The sequence below is a fragment of the Haliotis rufescens genome, unplaced genomic scaffold (genome assembly GCF_023055435.1).
Source record: "Haliotis rufescens isolate VD_foot unplaced genomic scaffold, xgHalRufe1.0.p SCAF_50, whole genome shotgun sequence".
Taxonomy (NCBI): Eukaryota; Metazoa; Mollusca; class Gastropoda; order Lepetellida; family Haliotidae; genus Haliotis; species Haliotis rufescens.
In genome coordinates, this window is record NW_025964224.1 from 3181685 (window position 1) to 3202502 (window position 20818).

The 20818-nt window shown below is 39.8% G+C and overlaps 1 protein-coding gene across 1 annotated transcript; it reads left to right on the forward strand.

The window, feature by feature from the left end:
• Positions 1-248: 248 nt before the first annotated feature.
• Positions 249-8574, forward strand: LOC124120961 (mucin-17-like). Its single transcript, XM_046483893.2, has 10 exons — positions 249-437; positions 1636-1726; positions 1922-2055; positions 2748-2829; positions 3527-3939; positions 4724-4814; positions 6148-6281; positions 6970-7051; positions 7932-8161; positions 8402-8574. The coding sequence occupies exons 1-10, from the start codon at positions 286-288 to the stop codon at positions 8532-8534; spliced, it is 1542 nt and encodes a 513-aa protein (XP_046339849.2). The 5' UTR covers positions 249-285; the 3' UTR covers positions 8535-8574.
• The last annotated feature ends 12244 nt before the right edge of the window (positions 8575-20818 follow it).

The window sequence follows — 20818 nt, forward strand, 5'->3', positions numbered from 1 at the left end:
TCATCCAATATCTGTGTCAATGTGTGACGTCATCGTATCACTATCGTTGATCTGTAAACCACTGGTCAATTGCCTGAGCTGTTGTTGCTGTACGGACATCCGTGGTAAGGCGGGGATGTTATACTGAGGTGAAGCTACATTCAACACCACTAACCATAGGCTATACACACGGCTCGTTACTATGTTTCTGTATTAGGATTTATCAAACACATGCGTTTATCTGTCGTATCGTATCGGGTCAAACTACAGGTGATAACACCGCAACAGTCTGTCTCTGTAGTCGCAATGGCCACCTACACGGTTCTGTGTGTTGTGTTGTTTATTTCAGTACTGACGTGTTTGAGCTGTAAACCGTTAACTGAAGACCCGTGTATTTACACGACAAGTGATGGGGTTATTGACCTGTCTCCGCTGGCTAGTGACAACGAAACAGCCAGGTAGGTATATTTATAGTGATGGCGAGACTGCCAACGTGACGTCATAGATTTTGGGTGAAACCCACGAGCACTGGTAATTGTTCTGACAGCTCAAGGATCGCAGTCGTACTGGGCATGTCTGCCCATGGAACACGCTTCGACCTGTGCCCATAGTGTGAATACCCCAAACTGTCAATACAGGAAATATTACTTATGTGAGATCCAGCGATAATTGTTTCCTTATCGCCCATTGGTCAAATGCCATGCGCCTTCGTTTCAGATTAGGGGTGGTCGGGTAGCCTAGTGGTTAAAGCGCTCGCTCGTCACACCGAGGACCCGGGTTCGATTCCCGACATGGGTGAAGCCGATTTCCGGTGCCCCCGTCGTGATATTGCTGGAATATTGCTATAAGCGGCGTAAATCCAAACTCACTCGCCCACTCGTTTGAGATTAAATATTTTGATCTAACCTGAGTCATAAGGGAAACCCATTCAGACTGACGATTTTCTAAACAAGTATGAACTCTAGCTTTGCGTTTTGAAATAATGATCACACGTAAAGACAATATTCTGATTTCTCAAAGACAGTGCACCTATTCATGAGATAGTTATGCCCTGAAAGTTTCAGTCGTGAAAACGCATTTTCTTGTGATGCACATTAACCATTACGGGGGTGTCTAAAACAAAAATGGTTACCAAAATATCAAAATTGATTGTCAAAATTGTTCATCCTTCAGAATCAAATTGGAAAAAAAAAATCTTACCCCAGTGTCTTTGAATATCAAATATATCAACACTGGTTGATAGAATTACGAAAAACACATTTACTTTCTTTATAGCAATATTTGGTATCACAACACGGGCGGTTCGGATGCAGTATAAAGTGTCGGGTGGGATATCCATGTTAAACTGCGGCATGGTATCACTGTGGGTTAGGTCGATAAAAAATGGCAGACGTCCGGACAAGAACAAGCAGCCACACGCGCACGTGCATGCACGTCGCTATATATATGTGTGAAATGATACTGAACGCGACGTAATACCCCATTTCAACTCATCTCATATCACATTTAAGCAAATGAAGAAAACAATTTGGATTTTCAGAATGTCGGAATTTCCATGATGCTTTTTCTTTCAAAATCGTTACTGTAGTTGTCTTATGAGGTTACATATACTTTATTACTTGACTCGTGAACACATGTAAGAACTTTGTGTTTCAGGTTCAGTGTCCTAGATTCCCACACTAATTACCAATATCTGTGGAGCCCCTGCCACCCATTCACCGAAGACACCGTCTGTGAAAATGCATCGGTAAGATTATATATTCTCCTTAAGTACTGTTTCTGTCGTTAAGTAAAGTAGTGTTTCTCGGTTGTCAAGTATATAAGAGGAATCGAAGATAACTCTATTATCAGCAACTTCCTTTGTAAGTCCGTGTTATAACAAGAGAGACGTGTGTGATGGTCGCCATGTTGTGTAGACGTGTCACGATGTTCTGTGTTTCAGGTCTGTCAATACATCGTGTCTATTGACTTCTACGTATTAATGGCACAACAAGACGGTGTCCTGCAGCATGACATCAACACGGGGCAGAACGTCCTGTTTTATGTGGGGACCGACCCCCGAGATCACTCCACTCGGTATGTGTGAGTGAGTGGATGGATGACGGATGTGTGGGTCACTTTAGGGGAATTATATCACACTTAATCGAAACGTAATCGTAGCTATCAAACAGTATAAATAATCATAATCTTCAGGGATATAATAATATAATTATGGTTACGACTGAAAAAGTACATTTATTTCCTGTATGTGTTTATCGAAGAACATGGATGTCCATTGGTGGTGACATTAATACTAATGGTTAAGATGATGGTGATGATAATAACAATAATAAGGATGATAATGAAATTAAAATCGTCGTCGGCATCAGCATTATCATCAGCAGCAACAACATCACCTGAGGAGAATATTGGAATTTGCTTTTGTTATCACATCAGAGGATAAAACCTCATCCCTCTTCAAATTTAATATATATCTGTCACTGTTCTTACACGAGGCTCTTTCGACACATAAATCAAAAGATTCTGAGACGATTATCCCCCCAGGAAGAAGGGGCGTGAGGGTGGCCTATTGGTTAAAGCTGTCCGTCACGCCGAAAATTCGGATTCAGTTCCCGGGACGGGTATAATGTGTGAATGCATGTGTGATATTCCCTCGTCGTTGTGTGGAATGTTACAAAAGACAACATAATTTCTACTTCATCATTGCTTTGTTTGAACAGCTATGTACAAGTGACCAGTGACAATCTAATTCCTCTTTCCACCCCCAGGCAGACGTACATACATCTGATTTGCAGCCCTGACGAGCCCGGGGAGTTGGAGTTTGACAGAGAGGAACCGATGGACACATATGTAAGTCGTGACGTCACCGACTACACCTGCTGTGATTGCTACTGCTACTACCGATGTTGCTACTGCAGTTACTGTTACAGTTACTGATAATGCTACTGGTACTGCTGCTACCGATGTTGCTACTGCAGTTACTGTTACAGTTACTTATAATGCTACTGGTACTGCTGCTACCGATGTTACTACTGCTGTTACTGTTACAGTTACTTATAATGCTACTGGTACTGCTGCTACCGATGTTACTACTGCAGTTACTGTTACAGTTACTTATAATGCTACTGGTACTGTTGCTACCGATGTTACTACTGCTGTTACTGTTACAGTTACTTATAATGCTACTGGTACTGCTGCTACCGATGTTGCTACTGCAGTTACTGTTACAGTTACTTATAATGCTACTGGTACTGCTGCTACCGATGTTACTACTGCAGTTACTGTTACAGTTACTTATAATGCTACTGGTACTGCTGCTACTGATGTTACTACTGCTTCTTCTGCTACTATTGCTGCTGAAGCTACTGCTGCAACTACTGCATATACTGGTGCTACTGATACCGTGTTAATACTATTGCTACAGCTGATGTTAATGGTAAGCACCGAACATTCGGGGATTCTTTACAAACCTCCAGTTTAGGCTTCCTAACAATGCTGTAACGTGTATTATTCGAAACTAAAGTATATTAATCAATTCTGTTTCCAGCATCTGAACCTGACAAGCAAATATGCCTGCATGTCATCAGCTCCAACGACTACATCAACGACAGCCTCCACAACTGCGTCAACAAGCACTTCCCAAAGAAACGTAACCTCGGGGACGACCGTGACGTCCCCTACCACCTCCTCTCCAACCACGACCTCCTCTCCCACCACGACCTCCTCTCCCACCACGACTACCTCTCCCACCACGACTACCTCTCCCACCACGACTACCTCTCCCACCACGACCGCCTCTCCGACCACGACATCCTCTCCCACCACGACCTCCTCTCCCACCACGACCTCCTCTCCGACCACGCGCCATACGTCGACAGCAGGACCACCAGCGTGTGTGTACGCGACACGTGACGGAGTCATTGACCTGTCTCCGCTGGCTGGTGGCAGTCGAACAGCCAGGTGGACATTTAGTACATATACTGAAATATTGTAGAAACGAAACACTTACGGAGAGAGTTTTACATTTTCAGAATACTTGCGACGTCATGCCTGTACTAGTAGCGGGACGTTATTCTATGAGTGAGTGAGTGAGTGAGTGAGTGAGGTGTCTGTTAACATTTCGTTTAACTTTGCGTTTGAATTTATGATCACACGTATATATAATATTTAGATTGCAATTTCGCAAGACATTGCATCTTTTCATCGGATAGTTAGACCTTAAAAGTTTCAAAATAGACATGGTCATGAAAATATTAATTGCTTCGGAATCATTTTGGATAATAAATAAAATCTCACTCTCGTGTCTATCGATATAAGATATATCAACACTAGTCGATAACAACACGTCCTTTGTAGCCATATTTGGTACCACAACAGTGGCCGGCTCGGAGTCAGTATAAAGCGTCGGGGTGGGATATCCATGTTAAACTGCAGCATGGTATCTCAGTGGATTAGGACTGTAACAACTGGCAGAAGCCCGGCCCAGTACAAGCAGCCACACACGCACGTGCATGCATGTGTGATATTCCCACGTCGCTATATATATATATATATATATATATATATGTGTGAAATAACCTCATCCTACATCACACATGTGCAAAATAAAAAAAACAATTCGGAATTTCGGAATTTTCATGATGCTTTTTCTTCTAAAATCATTTCTTCAGTTACTTTCTAATCAGGTTACATATACTTTATTACCTAACACGTGACATTCGAATGGAAGAACTTTGTGTTTCAGGTTCAGTGTCCTAGATTCCCACACTAATTACGAATATCTGTGGAGCCCCTGCCACCCATTCACCAAAGACATCGTCTGTGAAAATGCATCGGTAAGATTATATATTCTCTTAAAGTACTGTTTCTATCGCTAATTAAAGTAGGGTTTCTCGGGTGTAACATATGCAAGAGGAACTACACCACCAATGTGAAGTGTTGTGGTGAAGGAGTATCTGTACACATCTAGGGTCCTTTTAAGACGTTGTTTGTTGCGCCGACCACAGCAATATTCCGGTCATATAGAGCCTGGAAAATTTTAGTCTGGACCAGATAAACCTGTGATTGGTGTCCCACCCCGTCAGGGTACGATGACATCAACCTGTGCATTAAGTCGCCTTGTACGTGAAGCATTAGTCCTGCACCATGACCGTGGAATATATTTATTTTATGAAACAAATAATCTAGAAATGCATCAAAAAGCAAGTCTAGCCAGCTCAAGCTAGCTCCATTCCACAGAATTTTAATATATTTTTAGAGTCAAGAAGGATATTGTGTAATATAAGATTTCAGAGACTAAATGTTAGTCTAGTGAAGCATAAGTTACAGAGGACCAGTTCTAACCCGGGTTCACAACATGGATTCCGATGTTCGACGCCTAACTCTTGAAAGTGTATTTGATTAAAATGATACTGGGAATATTTCTTTCGCAACCCAAGCTTGTCGTAAGAGGCGATAAAGGGGATCGGATTGCCAAGGTCGCGGACTTGGTTGCTGCATGTCATAGTATCTGAATAGCCCATTTCGATGCTCATGGTGTCAATAATTGGATTGTCTGGTTGGTTTGGTCTAAACTCTATTAACCATAGACCGCCGTCATATAGGTGAGTGCGTCGTTAAAAACCCACTCACGGACAGAAACACACACACCCTCACACCAGCACAGAATTAAAGTGATACACGTTTAAGATCTGTATCAACCTCCGACATCAAGCTGACACGCATTGAAATAACTCTATTATCACCAACCACCATTGTATGGCTGTGATAGAACTCTATTATCACCCACCGCCTTTGTAAGTCTATGATATAACTTTATTCTCAGCAACCACCTTTGTATGTCTGTGATATAACTCTATTATCAGCAACCACCTTTGTATGGCTGTCATATAACTCTATTATCAGCAACCACCTTTGTATGGCTGTGATATAACTCTATTATCAGCAACCACCTTTGTATGGCTGTGATATAACTCTATTATCAGCAACCACCTTTGTATGGCTGTCATATAACTCTATTATCAGCAACCACCTTTCTATGTCTGTGATATAACTCTATTATCAGCAACCACCTTTGTATGGCTGTGATATAACTCTTTTATTATACAAGAGAGACGTGTGTGATGGTCGCCGTGTTGTGTGGACGTGTCACGATGTTCTGTGTTTCAGGTCTGTCAATACATCGTGTCTGTTGACTTCTACGTATTAATGGCACAAGAAGACGGTGTCTTGCAGCATGACATCAACACGGGGCAGAACGTCCTGTTTTATGTGGGGACCGACCCCCGAGATCACTCCACTCGGTATGTGTGAGTGAGTGGATGGATGATGGATGTGTGGGTCACTTTAGAGGAATTATATCACACTTCATCAAAACTGATTTTTATGTTTTTATGTGGTAGCTATCAAACAGTATAAATAATCATAATCCTCAGGGATATAATAATATATTCATGGTTACGACTGAAAAAGTACATTTATTTGCTATATGTTTTTTTCGAAGAACATGGATGTCCATTGGTGGTGACATTAATAATAATGAATACGATGATGGTGATGATATATAACAATAACAAGGATGATAATGAAATTAAAATCGTCGTCGGCATCAGCATCATCATCACCTGAGGAGAATATTGGAATTTGCTTTTGTTATCACATCAGAGAATTAAATCTCACCCCTATTCAAATTTAAAATATATTTGTTACTGTTCCTAGACGAGGCGACACAAAACTCAAAAGATTCTGAGGCGATTATTCACCCCAGGAAGAAAGGGCGTGAGGGTGGCCTATTGGTTAAAGCTGCCCGTCACGACGAAAATTCGGATTCGCTTCCCGGGACGGGTATAATGTGTGAATGCACGTGTGATATTCCCACGTCGTTGTGTGGACTATTACAAAAGACAGCGTAATTTATACTTCATCACTGCTTTGTTTGAACAGCGATGTACACGTGACCAGTGACAATATAATTCCTCTTTCCACCCCCAGGCAGACGTACATTCATCTGATTTGCAGCCCTGACGAGCCTGGGGAGTTGGAGTTTGACAGAGAGGAACCGATAACCATATATGTAAGTCGTGACGTCATCTATACGTGAACGGCCATGAAGTCATCTATCTAACTGATCCATCGTGACGTCATCTACCTAGCTGGGCCATCGTGACGTCATCTATCTTGCTGGTCCATCGTAACGTCACCTCTCTAGCTGGTCCATCGTGACATTATCTACCTAGCTGGTCCATCGTGACGTCACCTCTCTAGCTGGTCCATCGTAACATTATCTATCTAGCTGGCCCATCGTAACGTCACCTCTCTAGCTGGACCATCGTGACGTTATCTACCTAGCTGGTCCATGGTGATGTCATCTATCTAGCTGGCCCATCGTAACGTCACCTCTCTAGCTGGCCCATCGTGACGTTATCTACCTAGCTTGTCCATCGTTACGTCATCTATCTAGCTGGCCCATCGTAACATTATCTATCTAGCTGGCCCATCGTAACGTCACCTCTCTAGCTGGACCATCGTGACGTTATCTACCTAGCTGGTCCATCGTGACGTCATCTATCTAGCTGGTCCATCGTAATGTCACCTCTCTAGCTGGCCCATTGTGACGTTTTCTACCTAGCTGGTCCATCGTGACGTCTTCTATCTAGCTGGGCCATCGTAACGTCACCTCTCTAGCTGGCCCCCTCGTGACGTTATCTACCTAGCTGGCCCCCTCGTGACTTTATCTACCTAGGTGGACCATCGTGACGTCATCTATCTAGCTGGTCCATCGTGACGTCATCTATCTAGCTGGTCCATCGTGACGTTATCTATCTAGCTGGTCAACTTAAGGATGTATCAGACACTCTCTTTTTCTCAAATATCTTGTGGAAGTACATGCATATATCCGCAATGCCTTAACGTGTACAAGTTGATACTGAAATATGTAATGATTTTTTTCCTAGCATCTGAGCCTCAGAAGCAGATATGCCTGTATGTCATCAGCTCCAACAACTACATTAACGACAGCCTCCCCCACAGCTACGTCTACAAGCCCTTCCCAAAGGAACGTAAGCTCAGGAACCACAGTGACGCCTCTCACGCCGCCCTCCCCTGCCACGCCCACTCCAGGACCACGACCTTCACCCAAGCCTTACAACCTCATGACCATCACCATTCTGCTGTTCTGTATTCTGTGAGTGAAACCGACATGATCACCTCTGTTCTGTATTCTGTGAGTGAAACCGACATGATCACCTCTGTTCTGTATTCTGTGAGTGAAACTGACATGATCACTTCTGTTCTGTGTCATGTGAGTAAAACCATGACACAACAGTCTTGGCCATCACTAAAACAAATACTAAGTCTCGTGTGTATATTTTGCATCAGGATCATATCTCTAGGCATTTTTATGTCATTACTTGTATGTTTTCAGAATCGCGCTGTGCATATTGAACTGTATGATCTGCCTTGGCCTGATCACGCGACAGTCAGCTTCCAGTGGGCGTGTACCTGTCTCCTCACCTGGCCACACCAACCAGGCCTTTGAAAAGAAACCGTTGAACTAAGCATGTTGAACTTCAGTGCTTTTAATCGAAATGATATTAAATTGTTAAAAAAAACACCCGCCTTTGTTGTTATTATTAGCTTCAAGCAATGTCATTAAGGGGATAGGTCATTTTATCGTCTAATGGTTGATTGTGTGTGTTGTGTTTAGTGTAAGGTATATGTGTGTTGTGTGCGGTTTGTTATGTAGAGTTGTCTGTTGTGTTGTCGTCTGCAGTATATAGTGCAAGGCCATTATGTGTGATGTGTGTGGAGTGTGATGGTGTTGTGTGGTGTTGTGTGTGAAGTGTGATGGTGTGATGGTGTGTGGTGTTGTGGAGTGTGATGGTGTGTGGTGGGGTGTTGTGTTGTGTGGTGTGTGGAGTGTGATGGTTGGTTGGTTTGTTTGTTTGTTTGTTGTTTAACGCGCATTCAGCAATATCCCAGCTATATGACGGTGGTCTGTAGATAATCGAGTCTGGACCAGACAATCCAGTGATAGCATTTGCAGGGCTATCTGCCGTCAAATGTGGCGTTTCCGGCCCATAACCGGTTTCTCTATCAGTTCTAATCCTGAAACCAGTAAATACAATTGTTAAGCCAATCACAATCACAACAGATTCAGGAGGAAATTCAAATAGGAGTCAAACTACTTATTGTGAAATTTCTTATTTCATATGTACCATTTTGCTATCTCAGGTCATTCCATTGTAGCATTACTATAATTAACGGGTGTCCATAATCATGTGTAGTCATACTGGGAGTAGTTGTCATGGGAATAGCTATACTGTGAATGAACTGCCTGGCTCTCCTGGATGTGAAGTCATACTGGGAGTAGTTGTCAGGGGAATAGCTATACTGTGAATGAACTGCCTCGCTGTCCTAGATGTGTAGTCATACTGGGAGAAGCTGTCAGTGGAATAGCTATACTGTGAATGAACTGCCTGGCTGTCCTGGATGTGTAGTCATACTGGGAGTAGTTGTCAGGGGAATAGCTATACTGTGAATGAACTGCCTTGCTGTCCTGGATGTGTAGTCATACTGGGAGTAGTTGTCAGGGGAATAGCTATACTGTGAATGAACTGCCTGGCTGTCCTGGATGTGTAGTCATACTGGGAGAAGCTGTCAGGGGAATAGCTATACTGTGAATGAACTGCCTGGCTGTCCTGGATGTGTAGTCATACTGGGAGTAGTTGTCAGGGGAATAGCTATACTGTGAATGAACTGCCTGGCTGTCCTGGATGTGTAGTCATACTGGGAGTAGTTGTCAGGGGAATAGCTATACTGTGAATGAACTGCCTTGCTGTCCTGGATGTGTAGTCATACTGGGAGAAGCTGTCAGGGGAATAGCTATACTGTGAATGAACTGCCTGGCTGTCCTGGATGTGTAGTCATACTGGGAGTAGTTGTCAGGGGAATAGCTATACTGTGAATGAACTGCCTGGCTGTCCTGGATGTGTAGTCATACTGGGAGTAGCTGTCAGGGGAATAGCTATACTGTGAATGAACTGCCTGGCTGTCCTGGATGTGTAGTCATACTGGGAGTAGTTGTCAGGGGAATAGCTTTACTGTGAATGAACTGCCTGGCTGTCCTGGATGTGTAGTCATACTGGGAGTAGTTGTCATGGGAATAGCTATACTGTGAATGAACTGCCTGGCTGTCCTGGATGTGTAGTCATACTGGGAGTAGTTGTCAGGGGAATAGCTATACTGTGAATGAACTGCCTGGCTGTCCTGGATGTGTAGTCATACTGGGAGAAGCTGTCAGGGGAATAGCTATACTGTGAATGAACTGCCTGGCTGTCCTGGTGCACAAATACAAGGCTCTGCATGCTCCTGGTTTGCCTTACAAATATCTTATCAAGGAATACCAGCCTACCACCTTCCTGTTTATAGTTTTAGAAAAACAGTATAAAGTCACATCCAAGACCTATGCTTTCAGAGAACATTTGTAGGTACTTAAATGTATCACTTTGTTGCTACACATCATATCAAAATTTATTCCATTTGACCTCATATGCTACCTGTGAAAAGAGCCTTAACTATTTTTAACACTATCATGGTGCTTGGCATCCTTCTAGAGTTTCAGGTTGCTTGTTCACAGAAGTTGAGGTTAAAGGACACAACAGAGGGATGGAAAGAATACAAAATTGCTACCATCATCTTACATGGACCCTTTGGTGAGCAAATAATATACTGGAAGTCAATTTCATCTCAAATAAAAACTCTTGTCCTTTTGCCTTGAACGCAAGATTGTAATATAGAACTGACTGTCCCCAAACAAAAGCAAATTCAACAGTTGATACATTTTAAAAAGGTTCAGAATGATATATATGATAATATTGAAGCTTTATGGCTGGGATGGTATTTTAAAAAGGTGGTGAGACATATGTTACACTTGTTGCTCACCTGTTTCCATATATCTTACTTATCTGTATCATAACCATATGTCGCATGTATGAATCCCTGGATTGTTTGATCAAGACTCGATTACCGGTATTCACAGACCACAATCATGCAGCTGGAATATTGACAAGTGCGGTGTCAAACAAGATACAAATAATCTGCTTTGTTTAGTGACACATTACTTGGAACAGTATTTCAGGCATATCATGGCATGTCAGATTAATGGGAGATGAATGCCGAAGATGATGCAAGTCGAGTTAGTGAGTGAGTTGGGTTTAACGCCTCTTTTAACAGTATTCCAGTTATATCACGGCGTGTCAGCTTAATGTGGGAGGAAAGCCTGAAGTGATGCAGGTCTCAGACGTTTACCACTTCGGTGAAACCCACGAGCACGCGTATGGTGCTGAAAAACCTAGAAACATAATCGGGGCGAACCGGGATTCGAACCCACAATCATAGGTTTCTGGCGTGCTTGAGGGACGCAACTCTGCACAGCGAATTGCGGCGCCTTAGACGACTGGGCCACCCGTGCCCCCTGATGCAAGTCGAAGACGTTTACCACTTTGATGAAACTCAAGAAGACAGGTATTCTGCTGCTAAACCAAGAAACTTAACCTGGACAATTCTGTGACTTGAACCCACAATCATAGTATTCTGGCAAGTATAAGGGAAACGACTCTGCACAGCTAATTGCATGCCTTCGATTACAGACCCTGAAACAATTATATCCAAAAGAGTCTGTCCTTTTTATTATATTATTATAACTATAATATAACAACTGTTTTGATCTGTAAAATATGTTCATTCCAGTGACAAGGTGTTTGTCTAGACTGGGCTATATGTGCTTCTGGAACCCCTAAAAACTTTTGGGAATCTAGTAAAAGTATACCCTTACTTTAAAGAAGGTGTCCTGAGGTTATAATGTGTTGTTTTTTGGTAGGATCACATGTAACAGGTTTCCATATCTACAGCTTTCCATAAGCCTGTATCTGATGATCTGTTGTTGAAATTCTTTTCTTGACCAATGACCTTCGCATCATAATCATATCTATCAGCATAGAGGAAATGTAAATGGTTTGTTCATAAATGATGAAAGCATTACGGAATGGTTCTTTCGGATAATATTATTATTATTATTATTGTGTTGTCATTTAGTTCTGTCTGCACCAAGTAGTCATGACTGTATGGCAGCAATATGGTAAGCTGATCAACCTGAAAACGCTTCTTGTTATGTAATTTGAATCCTGCATATTGGCATATTGTCCAATAAAATGTGGGACAAAGAGAAAACATGCCTTTTTTTGAAAGGCAGTTATTCTCATTGTCGCTTAATATATGAGTCTTGAAGATGTCAGCTTAAAAACTGTATGCATGTAACTTCTTGAAGATAATGATATGAATATTCTTTTCACAGCCAGACTCTATACAGAATTTTGTGCAGTTGCTGTGATTGAGCACATAGTACAAAACAGTGTTGCTCGTTATAACAATTTGTAATTAGGGAATCCTCTGGTGACATGATTTTATGGCTAGGGTGTAGAGTCAGTGCTAGCAGTAGCTTGCCTGTATTCAGTTGTTTGAGCCCCCAACAGACCAATGAACCCCTCAGTATAAACAATCAGTTTCCACTACCCCAGTTTGGCTTAAGCAAGTCTAGAAATAGACAAATACACACTTCCATGGAAGGTGGTAATACATCAATCTATACAGACGTTCACAGGTCATAATCAACCTAGGACATTTTATACATAATATCAACATAAAATTTACACTTAATGGAATGTTAAGATTTCTTCTTGGCTGATCATAGTAAATCACATTTCAAACTTGTGAGCAGAATATCAGTGCTATGGGTCAATATTTCTAATTTTAAGAGATTATGTGACTATATTATTACTCAACTTGCCTTGGCCAGAAATGGGATAACAACTTTAAACTCTACAGTTAAGGTAATCTTAAGATTTTCTTTTGGCAACTGATGGTAAATCACATTTCTAACTTGTGAGCAGAATCTGAATGCTATTGGTCAATATTTTTAATTTTAAGAAATTTTTTACTATCTTATTACTCATATCCCCTCAACCAGAAATGGGATAACGGCTATAAAATCTACAGTTAACGGAATCTGAAGATTTTCTTTTGGCTGTGGATAGTAAATCACATTTCCAACTTGTGAGCAGAATGTGAATGCTATGGATTAATATTTCTAATTTTAAGAATTTTTTTGCTATTTTATTACTCATATCCCCTCGACCAGAAATGGGATAACAACTTTAAACTCTACAGTTAAGGTAATCTTAAGATTTTATTTCAGCTGATGATAGTAAATAACATTTGAAACTTGTGAGCAGAATCTGAATGCTATGGGTTAATATTTCTAATTTTAAGAGTTTTTTTACTTTATTATTACTCATCTTGCCTTGAACAGAAATGGGATAAAGTCTATAAACTCGACAAATAATGGAATCTTAAGATTTCTTCTTGGCTGATGATAGTAAATAACATTTCTAGCCTGTGAGCAAAGCCTGAACATTATGAGACAAGTTTTCTAATTATAAGAGATTTTCTATTATATCATTATTCATATCAACTCGACCAGAAATGGGATAACACCTATAAAATCGACAATTAATGAAATCTTAAGATTTCTTCTAGGTTGCTGATAGCAAATAACATTTCAAACCTGTGAGCAGGATCTGATGCTATGGGTCAAGATTTCTAATTTTAAGAGATTTTCTATTATATCATTATTCATATCACCTCGACCAGAAATGGGATAACACCTATAAAATCTACAATTAATGAAATAACATTTCTAACCTGTGAGCAGGATCTGATGCTATGGGTCAATATTTTCAATTTTAAGAGATGTTTTACTATATTATTACTCATCTTCCCTCGACCAGAAATGGGATAACAACTGGACAAATAATGGAATCTTAAGATTTTCTTTTGGCTGCTGATAGTAAAGCACATTTGTAACGGTTATGAAAGCTTCAACGTATATATGTCAATAAGCTACCAGGAAAGGTTCAATGAGTTTCCTGGTTATTTTAATGCTTACTAGGAAGAAGATTTTGTCATACTGGGTTTTACATATGGTATTTTTTCCTTAAAAAAATGAGAAAAAGAGTAGGTCGGTGGGTGAATCAAAGGAACATCAAAGAAATCTTTTTCAAAAAGAGAATTCTTTCTCAACAATTTCTACTCTAATATTTCTATATGTAATTAGTTTCTTTTATTTTTTAAGTTAGACTTCTAAGATGGAGCACAAACTCTCTCACAACAAGCATCTGCTATGCCTGGAAGCAGTTACATGTACCTCCACCATTAATATAAGAAAATAGTTGCTTTTATCATCATGTACACAATAATCAAATGGAGTGATTTTGAATAATTGTTACCACTAAAATCTAACATTATAGTGATAGTAATATTTACAAAAAATGACTTTGGGACATGAGAATACAAACAAAAATACACACATCAGTTGCCAGAGGGCTGTGAGGTGTTGGGGCTTAGAAATCCCTTGAATAGTACAAATGTAATTGTACCCCTTTTAACTCTGACATGTTGAGTATTCATTGTTTGATGTTTAATGACACACTTAGTTATATTTAAAATAATTAATATTATTATATTAATGTACATACCCTCCCACATATATATTGTGAACATCATCGCCTGTTGTACAATGTCATGAGTGTATACTCCTAGGCATTTACCTTCTGTGTTACTGTGTATGAGAAGAAATATGTCCAACTCTTATAACTCTTGAAAAATAGCATAACACAAACATCCTAGGAACTTGAATTATTACACTTGTATCCCCACCAATGAGTGGCATAACAACTTTAAAATACATAAATTAGAGAACAGTTTTATTTTCATTTGGCTTTTGCTCTGTTGTAGGAAAACACTGTGTTCAGAAGTGGCCAAGATAGCTATTTAACAGAAAATTGACTGTTATTAAACATGTCACCACCTCACGAAGGTTATGATATGATAGACAATCAAATAATACATTTGGGAGTTATATCATGGTTAGAAAGTAAACATTGGCAATGGGCAGTTATTACAGATAATAAGCAACATGACTATTTTTATAAAAATGGCAGTTTTTCATAAGCGATAAGCATAAAAATAAGAAATTGTAATCCGCTTTAGCTCCGCATTACCACTTTTATACGCTGCCATTTTTAGCTGCAAATGGTGGATATCGAGTCAGTAGCATTGCCATTCGCCCTTTGCAGAACGGAGTAAAAATACAAAATACAAGAAGTGCAGATGATTTTGCTCTTATTAAATGTTTGTCAGTTAAACACATAGTTGCATGCCACAGATATATTTCTCTATAGTGTTTATCCCAGTTCTGGTCGCTCCAGGCGTCGACCACAGGCGTCGACCATATCCGCCGCATCATATGCCAGGGGATAACAAAAGGTACAGATCATGTTGTTTTAGTTTCACTTCTATTCACTTGCATCTCCAGTATTTTGATGGCAATTTAGAGTCAAGTTTGAGATATTTCATGAGAAATAAGAATTTCTTTTTCTTTACTCAAAATGGAGAAGGAAATGTATAGTTATAAAATGCTTATCATGGAATCTTTAAACTATGACAAATCCAAAGAAAGTTGAATACTTCACGTGGCAGAAAGGCAGTAGGCAAGTCCTCTTACATGGCTTCAGATACAGACTCAACAACCAGCGACTGACTTGTGTACACTGGAAATATGTACAGAACCAAGGATGAGTCAGCACCGCATTGTCAACTCAATGCGCAGTTTATTCTGCAACCATAACATTGACAGAAAAACCTGGAAGGCCCGGTTAAAACAAAAGTTGGAATAAACAAAAGCGAACGCGGATGCGTGTAATGGCACAGGGTGGCTGCCTGGGAAAGTGTACCACAGTGGGTCTTTAAAGATAGGTATTAAAGTGATAATACAGTGAGACATATTTTATATAATATTACATAATATATATCTTCATTTTTAACTTGTAACCATAACTTAATACTAAGAACCATAACAATTTGAAATGTTGTGAACATACAATGATATTTAGAATGTGGTCTCATGTAACAAATGTTATATTTGGGATCCCACTTTCTAAGCCTCGGTGGCTGAGTGGGTCAGATCGCTGAGTTTGTGAGCTTGCGATTAGGGTCCTCACTCTGGCAGTGCGGGTTTGAATCCTTCATGGGACTCAACCAAACCAAGTACTAGAATCTGTACTTTACTAAGAAAGTGTTATCCCCAAAAACATTTGTTAACTTTGAAATGTTGTTGCAAATATTGCATATTTGTTATTGAATGTCTGAAAGTGTGACAGAAATTTAAAAAAATAATAAAAGATGGGCTTAGTGTGTTTGTTTGTGTCCACAATAACATGGAGGGCTATACCACTTAATGTCAAGGTAGAAGCCAGTAGCTGAGTCAGACACTGATGCAATAAGATGTTTCTATAACACTGTAGGCATGAGTAGACCATGTGTCCTGTCTGCTGGTGAATGGGAACAGACATTTAACCTGAACAAAAATACATGGAAATATGAGTGAATGAAGTTCATGGATATGATTAGGAAGTATGAAACATCTCATTGTTCACACACATGTAAAATCTAACAAATAATGGTGTGAATAAGTCTAGTATCACTATCACCCATGTTTTGTTCTACTATTGGGCCCCCATGTAACCCCTTAAGAATTCAGGAGGGGGCTCTTCCATACCCACATCACCTGATTGATGAACCCAGTCTAGCACAGAGCACCTAATTACTTGGTAAATTATGTGAAGTGGGCGAATAACGATGAGTAGAGGGGTTCGTCATGCACAATGGTTCAGCAGAGCAACTCTCAGCAATTGTTAAAACAAGTTTAAACTTAAGTAATTAATCTGTGTTTAGTGGGGCCAATATAAGACATTTGAATCTGTAAATTATCCCTGTCTCCCATAGATATTCATGGGAATGAAACAGCAGACCGACTGGCAAAGCTAGTTCCGGACAAAGCGGAGATACACTCTATTCCCTTCAGAAAACTGGAGAAAATGCAAAATCAAAGCACAAATGGCCTGGCAAGCCCAATGGACGCAAGTGAAGGTTGCAGATGGCTTTACGAAATTCAAAATTCCAACCCAAATAGGACAAAAAGCCATACTCCTAAGGATCTGTAAAGATGGTCAGCTCCTCCAATGTATCTTTACAGAGCAGCCAAAGTAATTACATCCATTTCTAAAAAAACAAATTTGTATCAGTTAGAAAATTGAAACCATATCAAAATTAAAACAGAAAGATGGTCAAGAGTCACAAACTGTTCAACATGTTCTGTACAAACAATTATATTATTTTTTGTCAACATAATTATGATCTCTAGAAGGGAATTACTGCCATAATCATCTAATCTGTGACTTGACTTTCAGTGCATATCTTTATTTATTATGATTATTTATTCTGAACTTTATTTTGTCATGGTCACTGGACAAATGCCTTATGGGTGACCTCTACTGTGCTGACATGTCTAGTGTGAGAGGTTAACATGCAGATTAAATACAGATGATGTGAAAACTTTTAATTTTACTCTATTTATTATGCCTGTTTGTCATTATTTTTTTTAACATTTGAAAATCTATACTGCATCCACATTTCATACAACACAAGTGCATTTGTTAGGCACTGTTTTCCATCCACCATAAGGTTGCTTAAAGCATACTTATTACCCCGTTCAATTGATCAACATGCACTTAACAATCATTCTCAGCTCCCTAGGGAGTATACAACCCACACTGCTTTGAGGCACTAGCAGGTTAACCGTCACATTGACATCTCATCCTACTGGGTACCCATTCACTGCTGGGTGAACAAAGGCACATTTCAAACAGTCACTTGCCCAGGGGGACACCACATTTGTTAAATGTGCTTCAGTGTGGGGCAAAGCCCAAGAAAATCTCAGCAGCCTAGCTGCTGCACACAGTCCCACACTCCCCACAACCAGTGTAGCTCAACTTGACATGATTTGTGACTTGTGCGCTGTGCGCTGTGCACAGGACCACATGCCACCACCTCATGCATTCTGATACAGATATGATAAATGATCAATAATTCTTATATTAAAACAACTATATTGAAACCTTACTTTGCAGACTCTGAGTTTCTATCCAAATTGATCCTATGAAAGTTTTTGATGGGACTAAGTATTGTACAGTATCAACAGAGAATCAGGGCATTTGATTGTAGGTTCTTTGTACAAAGAGCAGAAATTATTTAAACACAGACTACATCTATATTATGTTATCTAGTTCATCTGTACTTCCAGCACGAGGGGGATACAGCCGCCTAGTATAGGAAGTCCCAATTACAAGATTCATATCATTAACATCAAATTTAAGGATATAATGTATTATATATTACAAAAACATGGTTACACTCTCATATTTTAAATGAAGAAATTACTACCAGGTTTCCGCAGTGCATTTACTCTGGGATTGCCTAAAAGTCGGGCCGGGCCGGGCCAAGACGGGCCAAAGTGTTATTGGCTAATTACTTAATTATCGGCGATCATATCTACATATTATTGATGCAACATACACACATGACACTACTGAACAATCACCAATCCAAAACGTGCAGCATAATTAAGTAATTCGGAGTAAATCACTTAAAAACTAGAAAGTGGAGCTGTGTGTTAGCGTCGCTGATCTAGGTAACATGTAAAAGAGCAATCGTTAAACGAAATAGGATTTGACACGTATCAAATACTTCTAGCTATCGTCATACGAATTTCCATCTGTCGGCATAGCGTTTATATTATAGGAACGTACTATATCTAAGTAAATACCACTTTATAACGTCACTGTTCATCGTATTTAAAGCAGACACGTTGGTTAAAGTAGACCTCTTCTCCCTCTACTCTCGACAGTCACACAGTTCGCTCCGACTTGGCCCGGGCTGTCAAAATCAACTTTAAACAGACAGATTTATCTTCAAATGTGATTACCTCTATAGATTAGTGTTATATCTACCTATACACCACTTTATAATGTCACAGATTGCAGTATTTATAGACAACAAGGGGCTCGAAAGTGAAGCCCTTTTCCCTCTACATTCTCAACATAGTCTCTATCAGAAGTGTTTGGCTTGTGTTGGGTCCGACTTGGCCCGGGCGGTCAAAATCAACTTTAAACACACAGATGTAACTTCAAATGTGATTAAATCTATAGATTAGTGTTATATCTACCTATACACCAATTTATAATGTCCAGGTGTATCGCATTTAAAGAAATCTGCGCCCTTAAAGTGAAGCATTTTTACTGTATTTTCTTTAAAAAAAACAAGTCAGAAATGTTCGGTCCGACTTGGCCCGGGCTGTTAAAATCAACTTAAACCTCACAGATGTATCTTCAAATGTGATTAAATCTATAGATTAGTATTATATCTACTTATACACCACTTTATAATGTCACAGATTGCAGTATTTATAGACAACAAGGGGCTCGAAAGTGAAGCCCTTTTCCCTCTACATTCTCAACATAGTCTCTGTCAGAAGTGTTTGGCTTGTGTTGGGTCCGACTTGGCCCGGGCGGTCAAAATCAACTTTAAACACACAGATGTAACTTCAAATGTGATTAAATCTATAGATTAGTGTTATATCTAACTATACACCAATTTATAATGTCCAGGTGTATCGCATTTAAAGAAATCTGCGCCCTTAAAGTGAAGCATTTTTACTTATTTTCTTTAAAAAATCCAAGTCAGAAATGTTCGGGCCGACCTGGCCCGGGCTGTTAAAATCAACTTAAACCTCACAGATGTATCATCAAATGGATTCACATCTATAGATTAGTATTATATCTACCTATACACCACTTTATAATGTCACAGATTGCAGTATTTATAGACAACAAGGGGCTCGAAAGTGAAGCCCTTTTCCCTCTACATTCTCAACATAGTCTCTATCAGAAGTGTTTGGCTTGTGTTGGGTCCGACTTGGCCCGGGCGGTCAAAATCAACTTTAAACACACAGATGTAACTTCAAATGTGATTAAATATATAGATTAGTGTTATATCTACCTATACACCAATTTATAATGTCCAGGTGTGTCGCATTTAAAGAAATCTGCGCCCTTAAAGTGAAGCATTTTTACTTATTTTCTTTAAAAAATCCAAGTCAGAAATGTTCGGTCCGACCTGGCCCGGGCTGTTAAAATCAACTTAAACCTCACAGATGTATCTTCAAATGGATTCACATCTATAGATTAGTATTATATCTACCTATACACCACTTTATAATGTCACAGATTGCAGTCTTTATAGACAACAAGGGGCTCGAAAGTGAAGCCCTTTTCCCTCTACATTCTCAACATAGTCTCTATCAGAAGTGTTTGGCTTGTGTTGGGTCCGACTTGGCCCGGGCGGTCAAAATCAACTTTAAACACACAGATGTATCTCCAAATGTGATTAAATCTATAGATTAGTGTTATATCTACCTATACACCAATTTATAATGTCCAGGTGTATCGCATTTAAAGAAATCTGCGCCCTTAAAGTGAAGCATTTTTATTTTCTTTAAAAAATCCAAGTCAGAAATGTTCGGGCCGACCTGGCCCGGGCTGTTAAAATCAACTTAAACCTCACAGATGTATCTTCAAATGGATTCACATCTATAGATTAGTATTATATCTACCTATACACCACTTTATAATGTCACAGATTGCAGTCTTTATAGACAACAAGGGGCTCGAAAGTGAAGCCCTTTTCCCTCTACATTCTCAACATAGTCTCTATCAGAAGTGTTTGGCTTGTGTTGGGTCCGACTTGGCCCGGGCGGTCAAAATCAACTTTAAACACACAGATGTATCTCCAAATGTGATTAAATCTATAGATTAGTGTTATATCTACC